This window comes from Aythya ferina, assembly GCF_964211825.1.
Source record: "Aythya ferina genome assembly, chromosome: 4".
NCBI classification, from domain to species: Eukaryota; Metazoa; Chordata; class Aves; order Anseriformes; family Anatidae; genus Aythya; species Aythya ferina.
Genome location: NC_140300.1, coordinates 27,729,378 through 27,747,435, shown reverse-complemented (window position 1 = coordinate 27,747,435; position 18,058 = coordinate 27,729,378). Strand labels below are relative to the sequence as shown.

Sequence of the window (18,058 nt, the reverse complement as noted above, 5' to 3'; positions counted from 1 at the left end):
TCAGATGCTTGATCAAATGGCACTCATGTTGTCCCATATACTAGAAAATCAAGGCTTTAAATATTACCTTTCTTTGAGAGAATCTCAGGCACATTTGACAAGGTCATGTGTATTGATACAGTCTATTTGAATTTCTACAAGGCATTTGATTTAGGAGCACATGACATGCTGTTTAAAATTATTTTACACAGAAATAACAGAACACACATTAAAATAGCTAAAAATGCCTGATTGGTGAATCTTGTCATGTCTTGACAGAGATGTATTTGTCACTGAGCCCATTCCAGCCTGGTCCACAGGGACCAGTCCCTGAGGCAGCGCTAATAGCTTATCAATCATTTAGAAATATAAAATATTTGCTCATGGTGTTCACTGCAGGTTAACATAAAAATGGTAGCATAGCAGACTGTGGAGACAGCAATTTGAGTTTCAAGGTGAGGCGGTCACCATCCAACCTGAACCTAGGACCTGGGGACACAGATAAAAGCCTGGGAGACAGAGTTGTGATAGCAGCCTCAACATGCACATTGCTGAAGGTAACTGTCACATTGCAATGCTACAACTAAAAGCTACCATAACCCCTGGATAAATATGAAGGGAAATAAGAAAGAGAAGTAGCAAAGGGAATCTGCTCTAGTACACAGCATCAGTAAAACTGCTGCAGAGAAATTCATTCTCTCCCTGTGCTTAAGCACTGAGAAGGATGTGGGAATACAAGTAGGAGCACAAGAAGATCACAACAATGTTTTGAACTTATCCAGCTCCTCAAAGAGATATAACATACCATATAAAAGATTTATGGTAGTCTGGGGAGAAAGACGGTACAGGTTTACTCATGCTGGAAAAGACTTACGGTTTGAGAGCTGAACTTATGTACATGAGGCTATTTATACTTTGGAACTGCCTGGAAAGGGAGCAGCGTACTCATTACCAAGTGCACAAACCAGCTTCCCAAACAGACGAAGCAAGAGGCATTTAGAGATGCCCTAAGCCATCCAGCTTTGTCCCCAGCTGCTGGTCCAAAGGACTCTGGAGTCCCGCAGCCCCAGTGAATAGAGATCAGCCAGCCCTGTGCTTGTTCCAGGTGCCCAAGGACACCTCTGGTGGCATCTCACCCTAGCTGGTTTTGACATTAGATCAGACACTGCTCCAGAGGAAATAGCTAATCTGCTTTGAGAAACCTCAGTGGGAAGAGATGAGGGCCAGTATGCTCATCCATAGCTTCTCCTCCACTGGACCACTTGTTAAGGTGGCCCAGACGTGGACCTGGGTCCTGATAATACTGGGCTCTGTATAGCTGGGAGTGTTGGATTTTTTCCCTCACTCCAAATCCTTGAATCATAGCTGCACATGGAAAAAAAGGTTATGATAAAAGAAGACTAACAGCTGAAACCTACAGCTTGTCTTCCTTATCTGCTCAGGCTGCGATTGTGTTAGATTTGGGATCAGAAAGGAATTTTCTTCAGCTTACACTGACAAGGATCAGAGATCTCATCTGCTTTCTCCCCAGGGCATGCAATTTAATCTTTAAGGTCTGAAAAGCTTCGACCTAATGTCTTTGGACTAATGTGAAAACAACTAGGTGAAAATGTTGAAGTCCCTTATATAAAGACAGTCATAAACTGATGAGCTAGTTTTTCTTCTTGACCTTAATCTCTATGGGATCAGAATGCTCCTGGAGTGTAGGTGAGCTGAGATAGGAGAAAAATAGGAGAGGCAAAATATGTGATTCAGATTTTAAAATTATAAAGTGAATAATGTCAGCCATGTGCACACCCAAGATACAAAGCAAATCAATGCATAGTCCTGAATTTTCAGCAGAGAGGATGCTTGGCGTGGAACGGAGAGTTTAAGATAGCTCAGTATATCTTGGGTACTCTCCACTAAATATACTTATTTTCACATGGTCCAGTGCAATGCATCTCCACTCCCAGAAGGGGGTCCACTAAAGTAGTGAGACTACCTGCAGATGTGGAGTCAAGACTTCATAAGCACTAGTGCCAAGCTTGTAAAGTTCATATTTGACAGGCAAACTTTCCTTCATGGTTTCAGAAATGCATAAACACAGAGGCTTGTAAGAGAAATCATCTTGCAGCATAGCCGCCTAGCATTTAAAAATAATCATTTCCATCTTTCATTTTTATATCAAACAACAACTGTTTCATTCAAAACCACTGACATCAGTAGAAATTTAATCAGCACAATGCAAAGACTAGGCACTCCCTGGATTCCTCCTCTTTCTCCATAGACATTTTATTTCTTGTGTTCTGCCATTTTCTTTTGGCCCCACACCACTCTTGGCACAAAATGGAAGATCTGTTCATCATACTGCTAAAGATCGTTCATCATCTTGCTAAAGAAGCCCAGTCATGGATTAGGATCTCATTGCACCAGGCTCTGTATAAAAATGGAATGAAATTTTGATATCTAAATTAGGCTTTTGGTTGGAAGCTATTTGCAATCTTGGCTCTAAAAGGATTAGCTTCACCTAAACAACATGGAACAGTGTGAGAGAGATGTCTGCGCATTCATCTTAATGTTACAGCACTGAGGCCGTTTGAGTAGCTGAAAAGGCCTATGAACGCATGCCATGATCTGGACATTACACTGCCTTGTAGCTCAGATGGGCCATGGGACAAACCCCACAACACACACAAGGCATGTGATTTTTTTTTACAGCCAAATCCTGTTTGCTTAGTTTCCTTCTTTTATTTTAGGATTATGACTTCGACTCTTCAGAAAAATAAGTTTTTCTGCCTCTCCTTTGAATTCTTTCAGGTATGAATTACCTGGAATGCTTACCATAGCTCCCTGCCAGTGCTGGAATGCCCTCAGGACCCAAAGAGCTTCATTTAAATGCCCCATTGATGTCATTTGAAAATAGGGAAAGAAGGAGAGACTGCTGTTTTAGTTATAATAACAGCAACAACTTCTAGGAGTTCTTCACTTCAACCTCCACTTCAAAAACGATAAAAGCTATCTGAAACAATAGGGGTTTTTCACTGCCAGGCGCATGCCATCATTCCCCAAAAAGAGGAATGTTGGTGTTGGGTCACTTGAGGAACTCTCAGGGCTCTTCTTTGAGAAGTTTCAGGTGTCCGTGAAAAGAGGCAGAAATACCAGAGAATGAAGGCAACAAAGACACACCAGCCCCAGACAGATGCAGCATGTCATTGTGCAAAATCTGGGAGAGCTTTAGGATTAAGGGCTAGCTATGATTGATTTGTGAATGTCAGTGTATTTCTACAGTCAGGTTTTTTATAGATGTTGCTGATTGTGAAATAGCTCCAGGCTGTTCTATAACACCCAAGAAATGCCAAGAAAAATTACACAACCCAGTACTAAGTTAGTAATGGAGACTCGCAGAAACTCAGATGATTTCCTGTTCCCATGGAAGAGGCAAAGAAGGAGGATTGAAAGGAAAAAAAAAAAAAAAAGGTGCCCTGGTGAGATGGAGACTAGCTGCCAGATCACCCAGGCAGGGCCTTTGGTGAAGCTGATTTCACTAGCTAAAAGGAATAGCTTTAATACAAAGAGTTACATCATGTTTTGAGAAAAATGGGGCAGGACACACAGATAATTTGCTATTTTGTTTAGATCATTACTGATCCCATTCTGTTTAAATAAAAACCCGTCTTCTAAAACCCATGTTTAACAAAAACTGTAAACCATAATCAAATGTGTACTTGAAAGTTAGTACATAGGAATGACCAGGAAGAACACTGGAAAGGTCGAAGAAAAAAGATCATATTGCTGTCTTTTGGGTCCAGGAGAGATAACATAACAAAGGATCGGTTCACAACATGGGCCCCAATTACAACAGCCCAGGTGAGTTTCCATCACTGGCTGAACAGACCAGAAACTTTTCTGGGTGAAGACTTATTCCAATATTTTATCCAACCCATACTCATTTTATGGGTTCTGCATCAGGGAAGGGGTCTAGATCCCACATTGTCTGTCCTCTCAACCCAAAAGGAGCTGGGACTCTGGAACTATGGGACTCTGTTATCAGTTAGGTATTGATCTGGGTTTAAAAAAAAAAAAAAAAAAAAAAAAAAAAAGTCAAATTTGACAGTATTGAGGTTTTGGGAACACTTTTCAGGAATTGCATGTCTATCCCACATGCCAGCCTATCATACCAATTGTCCTACCCATGCTGTCTGCATGTGTGTTCATGTGTTATTGCCTTTGCCTGATAACATAAAGCCATTAAGGAATTGAAATGTTGCCCTGGTAAAGCATTATTCAAGTATTTTCTGCTTGATTTTAAACAAAAGCAGACTGAAATGTAGCGTAAAGTTGTTAGCCCATGCGCAAAATCCTTTATACTTGAAACAGAGCCATTAAGATGTGTTTGTGATGATAAAGTTGCATCTTCATCCCCAAAGCTTTTTAGTAGGATTCAGTTATTTTCCAAACAAATTCTCCAGGACAGTTCTATTTATACAATTCCCAATGTACTCAGCAGCGCTGTATCTAGGCACCACTAAGAAAAATAAATCTAGGAGAGTTAATTCATTTTTCTTAGGTAAGTGGTTACAAGGAGAATGAGTTTCTCTGACAAATATTTGGAAATTTCTGCTCTCTTCATGTTAACATACTGCAGGAAAAAGAAGCACTGAGGCAGTCTTATTGCAGAAATCAACTTAACTCACTAGGAGACAGATTATAGCTTTGGAAAAAACACACTGGCTGGGCCAGTGAAGTCAGCATAACGAAAGAGGCTTTCAACCTTGCTGAGAAAGGAGGGATTAACAGTGAATTTTGACCTGGCTTTCTGGGATGCTGATTGACACCTGCAAGATACACTGGCCACTTCTGGAAACAGACCCAGGGAAGGTGGTGGGAGGAAAGAGGAAAAGGAGCTGCTAAGTAAATGTCAGCTGTGGGCAGGGTCAATAGGAAGGAAAACTCCATTGCAACTTTGCAGAGCCTACCTGTGGTGCAGCCTGACCCTTCCTGCTACCGCAGCACTGCTCTTAGTAACTGGTCCAGTATGTCTGGTGACAGCATCCACCACAAGGAAGACAACCAAATTTTGGAAGCTCTGGGTATTTACATGTCTCTGGTTCCTGAGGTGTGGATGAGGGAGGCGTTTTGGTAGGAAATCAATCACTGCGAAATCCCAGGTGGGGGAAAGGTGTTTTTTTTTTTTTTTTTTTTTTTTTTGTGCTAAGGGGTATTTTGATGTCTGGGTGACATATCCTGGAAATTTACCAAGCAGCAGATCCCTGCCCTAAGTGAGAAGACAAATTTCGGCAAGTAATCTATAATCTGTGCTGTGAACAGTGAGAGAAAGAAACATTTTGTAAGCTGTTAATTGCACGGGATGATGTTACAGTGCTATGCCTAAAGGCAAGGGTATGATGCATTTTCCTCCAGCTCACTAACAAGCACACAGGGGTTTTCACTGTGCAGTGATACACCAGGGAGGGAATAAGGAGGGAAAAATAAGTAAGGAAAATATCTTCAACTGTGAAAGAAGCTAGTCTGGCAAAACTCATCCTGCAGTATATCTCAGGGATTTATACACAATATTAGAACAGATTGAATTCAATGAAAATTCATCTAGGGCCAGTTTCTCTGTTCAGTAGCAGGACATGGAATGAAATTTCCATCCGTAGACTCTACTCATGTGTTTTGCTCACCAGATGTGTAATTTAACCTGCACATTTATTCCCAGATTTATGAGAAGCATTCACTACTGTCTGCGATGAAGGAATAAAACTTTCAGTCTGTCACCTGCTTTATGTTAGAACCCTTTAATGGTAGAAATTCTTTTCTAATTTAAAAATTAGAAAATTTTTAAGAATTTTTTTAAGAATTTTTTTATTGCGCCCGGGTCCTGCACCTGGGGCGCAATAACCCCAAGCAGAGCTACAGGCTGGGAGAGGAATGGTTGGAAAGCTGCCAGGCAGAGAAGGACCTGGGAGTGATGGTGGACAGTCGGCTGAATATGAGCCAGCAGTGTGCTCAGGTGGCCAAGAAGGCCAACGGCATCCTGGCTTGTATTAGGAACAGCGTGACCAGCAGGGCTAGGGAGGTGATCGTCCCCCTGTACTCAGCTCTGGTGAGGCCGCACCTCGAGTACTGTGTTCAGTTTTGGGCCCCTCGCTACAAGAAGGACATCGAGGTGCTTGAGCGGGTGCAGAGAAGGGCGACGAAGCTGGTGAGGGGCCTGGAGAACAAGTCCTACGAGGAGCGGCTGAGGGAGCTGGGCTTGTTCAGCCTGGAGAAGAGGAGGCTCAGGGGCGACCTTATCGCTCTTTACAGATACCTTAAAGGAGGCTGTAGAGAGGTGGGGGTTGGCCTGTTCTCCCACGTGCGTGGTGACAGGACGAGGGGGAATGGGCTTAAGTTGAGCCAGGGGAGTTTTAGGTTAGATGTTAGAAAGAACTTCTTTACAGAAAGGGTTGTGAGGCATTGGAACAGGCTGCCCAGGGAAGTGGTGGAGTCACCATCCCTGGAAGTCTTCAAAAGACGCTTAGATGTAGAGCTTAGGGATATGGTTTAGTGGAGGGCTGTTAGCGTTAGGTTGGAGGTTGGACTCGATGACCTTGAGGTCTCTTCCAACCTAGAAAATTCTGTGATTCTGTGATTCTGTGAAAATTACATTTCATTTCCACTACTTACTCTAGATCCCAGAAGACTTTTGAAAATCACAACTACAGTGAATAACGTGAAGTGGAGCATGCCTCCATGATGTGGGGCTTTGGTCAATAAACACTGCAGGTTTATTTATTTATTTATTTAGGTAGATAGATAGATAGATGATTTCTCCTTAGAAGACAGAGTGCTTCTAAAATCCACTTAGACCATTATGTAAAGATTTCCAGAGATCTAAGAGATGGATAACATGGCTTTGCAGGGCTACTGCTGTGCTGGGCCACCTCTCCAGAGCCAGCAGCTGCTCCCTTAGCTTGGGAAGGCTCTTGTCTGCTCCACTATGTCCAACAGTACTGAAAGTAGGGCTAAACTACACAGAAATGTTTGTCACCTAACATTGTATTGCCTTTGTCTCTTGAAGATCTGCCCATGGTTTTTGTACAGAGCTCATCACCATGGAGTATAAGCATCAACAGTCTCTGTTAGGAGCCTATTTATAAAATGGTTGTGGTTGCTTTGACTTCAGCATGAAGTCTGCCCTGGATTTTAGGCCCAAATCCCACTCCTATGGAACAAAACAAAAACATCTCTTTCAATCAGAAGACTTTTTAGACAGAAATTGGCCGTGCTCCACATTTTACAGTTCTTGGGCTGTAGTAGGATGGAGTACAATCAACTTTAACAAAGAATTTCATTTGACAGTGAAATATAGAATTCTTGTGGAAGATGGTCCATACTGAAGGTGCTTAAACAAAAAATAAAGAACATTACATAAAAATGTAAAATAGTTTCACTGGATCGAACTGAAGGTCTATCTCACCTGCTGCACGCCCTCAAAACGTGCTCTATCATGCTGACTACTATCATATTACATGAAAAAGATGGAAACAAGTCTTTATTAAAAACCACAAACTGAAGTAGGAAACCATGTTTAAGAGGAGTGATCTTTTTTGTTTGTTTGTTTGTTTGTTTGTTTTTCATTTTTGGGGACCTCAAAAGTAAAGCCCAGTCTCAGAACTCCTGACCCTGCAGAGAGCGATGCCCAGCTGGTGAGCTGAGGTAATGCACAGCTCACACAAAGATTTGGGGATGAACCCCAGGACCCTGGGACCCCAGGATGGGGCTGAGCTCCTTTCACTGCCCCTGCCTGCCACCAGCTCATGCCAGAGTTTGGCTCCATGTTCAGCAGTGGGGCAGACTGCCTGACAGCAGCTGTAAAAAATAAAGCATGCAATACAGCACACTTGTCATTACGTAGAAGGAGCAATGTTTAGAAGTAGCTGATTTATGAGAAACCGAGCTAGGATGATCTTCTTGGGTTTCGGTGAAACTAGATGAGCCAGCTTCACTCTGCTACATGTTTGTACGACAGCACGCCATCTCTGCTTACAAAATTAAAAAGAAATTAAAACCACAAACCAAGAAAAAGTGCTCTCTTCTTCTGAAACATGTTTTTACTGAAAGTTCAGGTCCTTTCATACTGTTTTTCATATTCTATCTCCTCCTCCATCACCCCCCCCCCACATGCTTCTCAAGTCCATCTGAACTACTTGCCTTTTTTCTTCAGGCATCTCTGCCCCCCAGGGGAGGAACAGAGTCTGCTAGAAGGCTCCCAGCTCGACTGATCTCCCCATTATACAGGATTGAGTTTCCCAGATTGTCCTGTTGGCATAATAAGTCTCTGTAGCATGAAGATTATGCCAAATTTTGCAAACATTTGTTCAGTGCAGAAATAATTCCTCTGACCAAACAAGCCTAATGATGTGAACAATCGCCATGTTAGAAATCACACAGTAGCCATGACCCTTTCTCTTTGTCCTTCAGCACAATACATTTTCCAAACATGCATTTCCTTTCAGAGATTTGTGGAGTACAGGAGAGAAGGACTGCAACTCAGCAGCTCCCCTGACTGTGTAAGAAATCACTTACTCGGAGTTAAGCAAGTGGCACACTTTGCTGCCTGCTGAATGCTAACCATAACTAATTTCAGATTTTTATAGCTCTTCAACATGAGCATGATAAAATGCCATATGGCACTCCTGTTAACCAGGCAGAGTGTCCTAAATCAGCATGATTTCCTTTCAGGCCTGCTTGGAGAGGCCTGGCTGGCAAGGCCAGGTTGCCACTTAGCCTGTGACTGGGCAGCTCACCCTGCTGGGGCTGATGCAAGCACTGCAGCGAGCTAACAAATATCAAAAAGTGGGACATGACCCAGTTCATGAAACCATCTTCTCTGTCTCTTGCTGCCCTCTGCTGTCTCAAGCCTGGGCAGTGCAGAGAGAGCTGCGAACCCCTGGGGAAAAATATATATATATATATATATATAAAAAAATCTACATCTGAAATTGAGCCACACAGACAGGAGAAGCCAGACACAGGATCTGAAAATCTGAAAAACCCCAATGTTTCTCCCATGTGGGAATTTATTCACACTTAGTTGGTGCGGGACGTCTGATGCTGGGTGTGATGTGTGAGCCACGCAGTGCATAGGCTTGATGCTGTGCAGGGGTCTGGGAAGGAAGACCACACAGGAGCCAAGGGGCCTGCAGTCTCTTGGCAGTTTGTATAAAATTCTACATCGCAATTGTAACTGTTTCAAAGGGTTTTTAGCACAGCAAATATAGATGCATCCAAGAAATATAAGTGAATCCAACAAGCTCAGCCGTATTACTTTCACCCTTAGCAATTGCAATCAAAGGAAATCTGACAACTGCATTCTTTCAGCGTGCTGAATTTCTCGGGTTAGCCACCTCTTTCCAAAAATGCGGTCTTTCTACAGCAACGAAGCTTCTATCCAGAACAGAGCTGAATCTTTTAGTGTTATTTCTAAAACACTTTCCAAACACATTTATAGACTCAGAGTTCACAAGGGAGTACTCCTGTCCCCTTTATTTCAGGTGACGCTTGTCCTCCATGCTCCATTATGAGGAATTTGATGGTTTGCACAAAGAGCTGGGGTACTCTGTAACAAAATGTGGGTTTCTTTGAAGGCTTATTTTGGTGCATGCTCTGTTAGTTGTGTTACAAAGCACCACTGAGCCAACACATTTTGGGGAACATGCAAGTAACACTGGAAGTCTTGGTGTAAATCAAGCTCTAACAAAAGGTTATTTTCACCTGTGCATTGATTGTGCCAAGATTTTTCTAAATTAAAAACAAACAAGCCATGTTAGATTGGGACTCTAACTCAAGCTACAATATACTCAGGAGACATTTAAGACTCTCCCCAAAAGACTGCCCAGTGTACTTCCTCAACCACACATCTTTCCTCCCAGCAGCATTCTTACTAGTGGGAGGGCATTGGGAAATAAGAGACTCCTACAACAGCATCCACAGACCACCAAATACCTAAAACACTCTCAAGCACAAATGATGAATCACCAATTCTTATTTAATAATCTAGGAAATAGTCATTTTTTCCCATGTTTCTTTTTCCCCCTGAAGTTAGATCAGACACTGCAATTGTGTGGAGAGGCTCAGGGCAAGGAAATATGTTTTTATTTACAACAGTAAAGAGAAAAAAAAACTCTTGGCAGTTTGTTCTCAGACATCCTGCAGAAATGTGGGAATTTTACAAGGAGGAAAGAATATCTGCAAGAAAGCCATTGTTGTCCTGGGTGCCAGTGAAAAGGACTTTCAGTCCTGGACCGTCGTTTTAAAAGAACTACAGGAAATCTGGTCTAGTCCTTGATGTGTTGGAGCCTTGCTGTCAAAATCTGTCACGTTTCTTCCTGTGGAAGTCAAGTGCATCCCTGACAATGGGGGAAAGCGAGAGATTGTTAGATGAGGAGGTTTTGTCACTTGGGCTGTGAACTCAGAGAGGAAAGCTTAAAACCTGTGAAGCAGATTGGGCTGTGACAAAGTGCCTGAGGAAGGAAGACTGGGGAAGCAAAAGGAGGAACTTGGTGGGCAACAGCTGAGATTGAAGAAGACACAGGGAGTAGGAAGAAGACTGCTCTGAGGGCACAATTGCCTCCAGAGTCTGGAAAGCTACCTCAGTTTCACACAAAAGGACAGCACAAAAAAAGTAAGAAACTAAATGTTTTCTTTTCACCCTGGACTTTGACTAGCATGCAGTGCTAGTCTAGTAGATATATACCATACATGCAGCCACCTGAATAAAAGCAAATATTGAAGCACAGCTCATTGATTTGTCTGCCAGCACTGAATGAGGCAAGGCTGCCAGGAGAAAGGAAAAATTATGTCTTGTATCATAATGTATATAATACCTAAGAGGACTGAATTACTATTACATATTTAATCTGGCATTTCCTAGCTTTTGAAGGTAGAATTTTGCAGCCTGAATTATAATCCTTTCCTGTATCTCATTTAATAAGCAATAAATATACGGGAGAAGATTTGAATTGGAGCTCCTGGGATTTCAGGTCTGAAAGGAAGGGAGGTGGATGAGATTTCTCCCATCGCTTTGGTATTTCAGAGACAAATGAGTGATACTAAAACAGCAAATGTAGATGTAGAGGCAGACAGGCTTGCCCTTGGAGCTTAGGCTTTTTATTTTGTCTTCATGGTAGTTAGAACAAAGTAGCCTTGGCCTTTAAGTACTGCTACAACACAAATAAATAATAGACATTTCAAGAATAAATACTACCTTGACTCGTTACTTACTGTCAGAGTTTATTTTATATGTGGTCTTTTTCTTTGCTCTGGGTTTCCTATTTGCTGTGGAGCTTGCTGTTGTGTTTGTTTATTCCAGACAAGAGGGACCCTATACAAAAATATGCGACTGCTGAGCATTTGCAAAAGAATATTGCAAACAGAGCAATAGTCCTGGGCAGAGTCATTCACATTCGCACATGAATCACTCAGATCACTAGCTGGCCCAGTATTCCCTGAATGAACATAAGTTGCTCTGCAGAATTTATTCTTGGCCAGGTCTTCTTGGCATATGGACCTTGACAAAATAAGAATGAGGTTAGCCAAGGTATCTATGCATGGCACTGCTAAAAGAGCAGTAAAACGTAATATAGATGATTTAGTGGGCCATTTATTTTAACATGTACTTTTTTTAATGCAAATGGAATGGCACTTCGGCTTGCATTTCTAATACCATGCTATGCTGGGCTGCTTTATGACCAACATATCCACTCTGTCGCTTCAGGGGGTTTGGCCCAGAGATCGCTTTGGTTTTATTGTTACTATTTATACATACAAACCTGCAAAGCATAACTCATGCTGAAATCAATGAGACTATGCATGCTTGTGGATTCAAGTCTCATGTCTTTCATATCACGTTGCTAAATAAAAAAAAAAAAAAAAAAAAAAAAAAGATAAGAAAATATTCTGGAGTGAAAAGGAATGAGGAGGGATGATGAGTTCCTCTTTTTTTTTCATGTTATGAAACAGATAAGAATCTCACCATTCAAGAAATAAGGCAAATCATTGAGGCAAAACATCAAGCTGTCTTGCAACATGCTGGAGCTTGTTTGGAAGAGTTGCTAAAATACAAATACTGAACACTTAAGCGGCCCCATTGTTTGCTTGTTTTTATTGAAATGACAGAAAATGGAAAAGCTGATGCATAAGCACATAGTTGTATCACATAGATGGTACTGATGAAAACCTCGTCCTAGTAGCAAAATAGGAGAATTTCTTCTGTGAGGAACATAGCAACAAAATAAAAGTATTTTTCATTTTCTCCTCCCACAGCTGAGGGGAATCCATTTATTCTAAGCCAGTGAACAGATGAATGCACTTCTAGTTTTCTTGTCCCAGCACTGTTTTTTCATGTGGGATTTATGCATCTTTCACCATGCCTGGGTAAGCTGGCAGTGCAGCTCCAATCATCTGTTGCAAAACGTGATGATCACTAGGAGCATCGCCCTCCCTATGTGCAGTGCCTGAGCATGATATGGGACAGTGAGAATGGACCTAGGCTCCTGGCCAGCGAAATACAGTTTGGGTGATGAATGAAAGCCAAGGCCATAAGATATTTTGCCTCTTGGTGCTGTATCTTGCTTCAGGCACGTCTTCCCAGGACTGTTCAAGCAGCCAGCACATGCCTGGGAATTGCAACAGAGCTGGTGTAGCTCTGCCTCCAAATGTACTGTGCTCGTGGCTGCAGGGGCCTCAGACACACAGGAGGATGGGGAGGTGCAATGTTACCTAGGTACTTCCCTTCGAATGCTATTGAGCACCAAAAAAAAAAGGGGGGGTGAAAATACTTCCTTGAGGCGGTATTTCATTCAACATAGGCTGCAAGAGTTCTCTTTACGGGCAGATTTCCAGTATCATTCTCTGTTTTCACGTATTATTTACAACCCACCCAAGTTCTCCTTTGGGGAATGATCCTTTCCATGTTTGGTCCCAGTCCAGGGATGAACTGTGTACGATATGTAGAAATCTTTAGAAAATTCCCTTCAGCTATTTTTGAGGTACAGAAGTGTGAAACAGAACCCCCCAGTCCTTTCACCCAAATATACACTTTTTTCAGCTTAAGGAATTTTACTTCAATTCCACTCCCCTCCCCTCAATCACTCAGTGTCTGGCATATAAAAAAAAAAAATAATAAAACACTAAACCAACAGTTTCTAACCAAGTCCCCCAAGGATTTCTCATAACAAAGTCAGGCTAAGAAAATATGAAGTGCTATGAAACAGACTTTATATCACTTGTCTTTAATCAAAACTGAAGATTTACACATCATGGCAAAAAATGACAGTGAACAAAATATAGGTCTTTAGGTTTCCACCATAAAGCCTGCGAGAATCCTTTTCCAATAAAGAAACAGCATTTTTTAATTGTACTCTCCCAGCTCACTTTGAATTTTGCTGTGATGGATAAAAAAAAATGGTCCAGAGATGTTTTTTTTTATTATTATTATTACATTTTTCCTTAACTAAAATTTAACTGTGAAGGAAATCGAAGGTATACCTTTTTCCCCAAGCTTTTGTTTGTTTGTTTACCAGTAATATTTAGCTTTGATCTTCAGTGGCTTTAGAGTGATAGGGAGAAGCTATTTAGATTTAAAATCCTTAAAATACATCCCTGGCACTCCTGTGAAAGCAGATCACTGGTCCAAAATCAGCTCCTTGATCTTGCACACACTAGCTTAAGCTGGAATTCCTCTAGATTCACACCAGCGTTTCTGAGATCTGCATCTGGCCTTGGAGATTTAAGCCATTACATTGCTGGAGCTTGATGTTGATGCTGGCTGCAGTTCGGTTTAATTTAAAGTAAAAAGATACTGTTTCAACAGCTGGAGAACAAACTCCAGACAAAGCATACATGATGTTATAATTGCTCCCCGCTATACAGTGGAAATCAGCTGTAATGCTGCTCTGGAGGTGAAAATCCACTTTTCACGGAGTTTTGGCTCTGAGGCCCAGTCTTCCACTTTCTCTGTTTCAAAGCCAAGCAGGGCCAACAAAAGTGCCAACATCCTTCAGCATCACCCAGACAGGGGGTTAAGGGAAAAGCTGATCCTAGAGCCACCGGGCAGGCAGTCCAGGATGGAGAGAGCCAGGTGAGCTTACAGGACTGCTGCAACAACCTCAGCTTTTTGGTGTTATTGGGAAATGCAAGCCCCCAAATATTGACTGCCTAATTCCACCACGTGGCTCTGGTAGGATGAAGTGGTTTTATCAACTGAAAAATTAATCACTGCCTAATAAGAGAGAAGCAGTGTCAATAGCCATTTGTCTTCATTTCCTTTCTGTGACTTTCATGCTCATTAGTTAGATTCTAAATCTTCCTCCCCTTTCAGATTTGTTTACAGCATCTGAGAGCCAGTAAAACACTACAGCAGACATACCAATAACATGGTTGCCAAAAGCACTCTCACACTAATAACACACACATTTTCAGTCATGTATTTGTTTTGCCAGGTCCTTAACTCTCAATTTTTGTCCAAAAAAGACAGTGGAAATGCTGAGGATGTGTCAGGTCTCACCATATGGTGAAAGACCTGGATCCTGTAAAGCATTTTATCAAAGTAGCGACCTCATGGAGGGTGCTCTCTCTCTTCATGCATCCATTTGTTTTCAATGTCATTGTTTAAAATAAAAGGGAAAAAAAAGAAATTGCACTGGATATGTCAGAACACATTGTGTTTCTGTGCCAGGATACTACTCCTCTTTTCTGCAAACAATTTTCTGAAAGGTGTTTCTGTAGAGTTTTCTAAATAGCCATGGACAGCTGGAAATAGTAGTAATAACCCTAAACCTTCTCACTTGATCTTCAGCCACAAATACCATTGCTATCTATCAAATCTACACATGCTCATAATGTTTCCATTTATATCTAACTCAGAACCAAACAGGAATCTATTTTCTGTATGTAGCTTGGATATAGCCTGAAACTATTGGTAGAAGAGAGCTACAGAAAGTGCTGATGCTGCTCAAATCATGACATTCGGGCTGTTCTGGATCTTCAGACAGGCAGGGAAGTGCTTGTGAATCTCTGAGAGCCCTGTCCCTGGTGGGGTACCTTGCACCACGGGTCAAGGAGGCGTCACTGAGTAGCACCCAAACCAATAAATGCTGCCAGCATTGCTCAGGTCAGTCGTGGGGCTGCCGGGGTGTGGGAGATAGAGACAAAGGCAGACTAGAAGCAAGGGTTGGTGTTGGTGAGGAAGCAATGCAAGGAGAACAAGAAGCATCTACAGTAGGCAGGGAAGGAGGATGTAGCAATACTGCCAAGGTGGGGGAAGCAAGAGGAAAAACAAGTGAAAGCAATAACATGAAAGTCAGGCTGCAAAAGTGTACTGGGTCTGGCTGGAATGTTAACTTTCCCGGCAGCAGCCCATTCAGTGCCGTACTCTGTACTTGTAGCTGGAACAGCAGTGTTATCACACCAGTGTTGTGTCTACTGCTGAGCAGCAGTGGCACAGCATTGGGCCTTTCTCTAACCCTCCTAGGGGGTGGGCAAAAAAGTGAGGAGAGAAACATCACTAGGGCAGCTGACCTAAACCAATCAAAGGGATATTCCATACCATGTGGTGTCACACTCAGCAATAAAAGGTGGAAACAGGAAGAAGAGGGGAGGGGTGGGCTCTCGTTGAGAAGACGTCGGTCCTCCTCTCGAACACCGGCTGCGTGCGTTGAGGCCTTGCTTCAAGGACGTGGTCAATCATTGCTCATTTGTGGGAAGTAGAGAGTAATTTCTTTCCTCTGCACTTCCATATAGCTTTCATTTATTTTGTTTGTTTGTTTTCCTCCCTTTTTCCCCTTTCCCTTTTATTTCCCCTTAGTTAAATTGTTTAGTTCATGGTAGTCTTTATTTAGTTATTATAAGTATTTCCCTTTAATTAAATTATCCTTATCTCAACCCGTGAGTTGTTCTTTGCTTTACTTCTCCCCCTCCTTATCTAAAGCAGGGGGAGTGAGAGAGCGGTTGTGGGGTTTAGCTGCCCAGCACGGTAAAACCACCACAAAAAGCTGTTGGGAACTACCTCATTAGTCTGATCTTCTGCATGGCCAGAAAATCTGCAGGCCAACATCTCTGCCTGTCACTCCTGTGCCTATCTCAATTCACTGCTACTCATTTCCACTGCTTCAAAAAACATTCATTCTTGACTTCTAGATACCCAGTAATAAGGATTCATCATAAAAATTTCACTGTGAAAAGGATGCACCATATTTCCAGCATAATTTTGTCTGGGTTTGGATTCCAGAGCTGAATTTTACTTGTGCTGTTATAAATCTTGAGTCATCTATTCTCAGAAAAAAAATAATTTCCTTACATAAGTATTTTTAAAACCAAGATAGAAATCTGTTAGCTTTTTCTTCAGTCTCTCACTGTAAGAAATTATTCCAGATTGGATCATTCCTGCAGTTTTCTTCCAAAACTCTTCCCATTTGCCAATATTCTTTTCAAAAAGCAGAGATTCCAGAAGTCAAATTTGCTAAACCAGAAAAAGAATAAAACCAGTTGTGTACTAAAAATACTGATTTTGGTCTAAAAGCCCAATACCCAGCAAAGTCCTAGGTGCTCAAATTGTGGAAGGATACTGGGATAAAGACCTACTTCTGACTGTCTCTATATTTACACATCCGAAATTGTCTCTTGGTGGGACCTTATTCAAAAGAGATATTTTGAAATCTTCATTGTAACTATGTTTTGTTTTGTTCTTTCCAATTGAAGATGAGATTCTTATACAAGCAAATGAATGCCAAGATTGCTTTGGTCTCAAAGGAAAGACCTAATCCTGCTGAAACTTTACTCCTTGGCACAATATCTATTTAAACTTAAATGGAAAGAAAGAATCAGCTAAATCTTCTCGGATAGAAGTCTTGGATGCTAGGCTAGTCCAAAGAAAAGGATGATTATTAACAGACTGACTTTCCTATTTTGAGGAGCTGAAGAAGCCTTAATTTTGGTGATTGCCACATACCATTTGTGCATGGAATATAGACTTTCTTTTCACATTTATTGATTTATTGTAGTCCTGCAACAGAATATTTTTTGCATATCTTGTCTTTGAAAGGATCTCACATTTTTCTAATTTTTTATTATAGAAAACTTTAACAACTTTAGGAGGTTTCAGCAAAGGAGGACTGCAGTGACCTTTAGACAAATCTCCCCTTTGCTCTCTACTTGACTTCAAACCATTGATACAGCGAGCTGACCATTTCCTAGGAGCTCCCAAGTGACAAAACTGGCACCACAGCAATGAGCTCGGTACCCTGCCTTCCTAAAGCAGCCCAATGTCTTCTGACATCTGCAAGCAACCCCTGAGCAACTGCTCAGAAGGCCTAAGCCCAGCGAGAGGTGTACGACCCCTTCACCCTCAGACATCTGTAACATCTCTGCGAGGGTGACGCAATGCTTGGCTGGGACCTGAATGCAGGGCTGAAGGACAGCTGAAGCTGCGGTGCCGGGAGGAAACAGCTTTGAAAGCAAGCCAAAGCAAAACAGCCTCCACTGTCTGAAGGTGCACACGTGTAGCTTGTGTTAGAAGTGCTCCTGCTCTCCAAAGGCTAATCTTTCCCACTGCAGGACCTCTCCATTTCCTTAGAGATGCAGAATGCTATGATGGCCAAAAGCCTGAATTTATTATATTCACCACTGTCATTGCCCACCAGTGCTGGAGAAACTGCCTTAAGTCTACCAAGCATCCTGTCCCCTTGCCTCAGCTTCAACAGTCTGGGAACATGATGCTACCAGTATAATCCCTGGGTGCGTGAAGCACTGGAAATGCCATACCTGTTAGTTCCCACAGGAAGACTCTGACAACCCAGCCTGTTCTTCAGGGATAACTGAAACCTACAAAGTGAACTTGTAGAGAAGACAACACTTTCTGCAGGTCTAGCTGGGTACTGGGGATTTCTCAGAGGCCAGTCCTACTTCAGAAGAGTCACTACTTCAGCTTTTATTCCCCTCACAAACATATGCTCATATCTGTATTTTGGAAGATAACAAAACAGTGCCAGTCTACTCCATGCTCACTCCAGTGAGGAACTGAGCAAAAATTGCCTATATACAATAGTCACAC

At 42.0% G+C, this 18,058-nt stretch overlaps 1 protein-coding gene across 4 annotated transcripts in view; it reads right to left on the bottom strand.

Annotated features, from left to right (window-relative positions):
• LOC311435577 (uncharacterized protein) overlaps positions 1-18,058 on the bottom strand; it is an 81,097-nt gene that overhangs the window by 9,743 nt on the left and 53,296 nt on the right. Inside the window, exon 5 of one of the 4 annotated variants that reach the window (XM_084516736.1) lies at positions 11,234-11,332. The exons of 1 other annotated variant lie outside the window; for it this stretch is intronic. In XM_084516736.1, coding sequence (XP_084372862.1) covers positions 11,280-11,332 — 53 coding nt within the window. In that variant the 3' untranslated portion in view covers positions 11,234-11,279. Of the gene's footprint in view, positions 1-11,233; positions 11,333-14,165; positions 14,231-16,391; positions 16,469-18,058 lie in introns of those variants that run through there. 2 more of the 4 variants (XM_084516739.1, XM_084516737.1) reach the window with 2 other exon arrangements.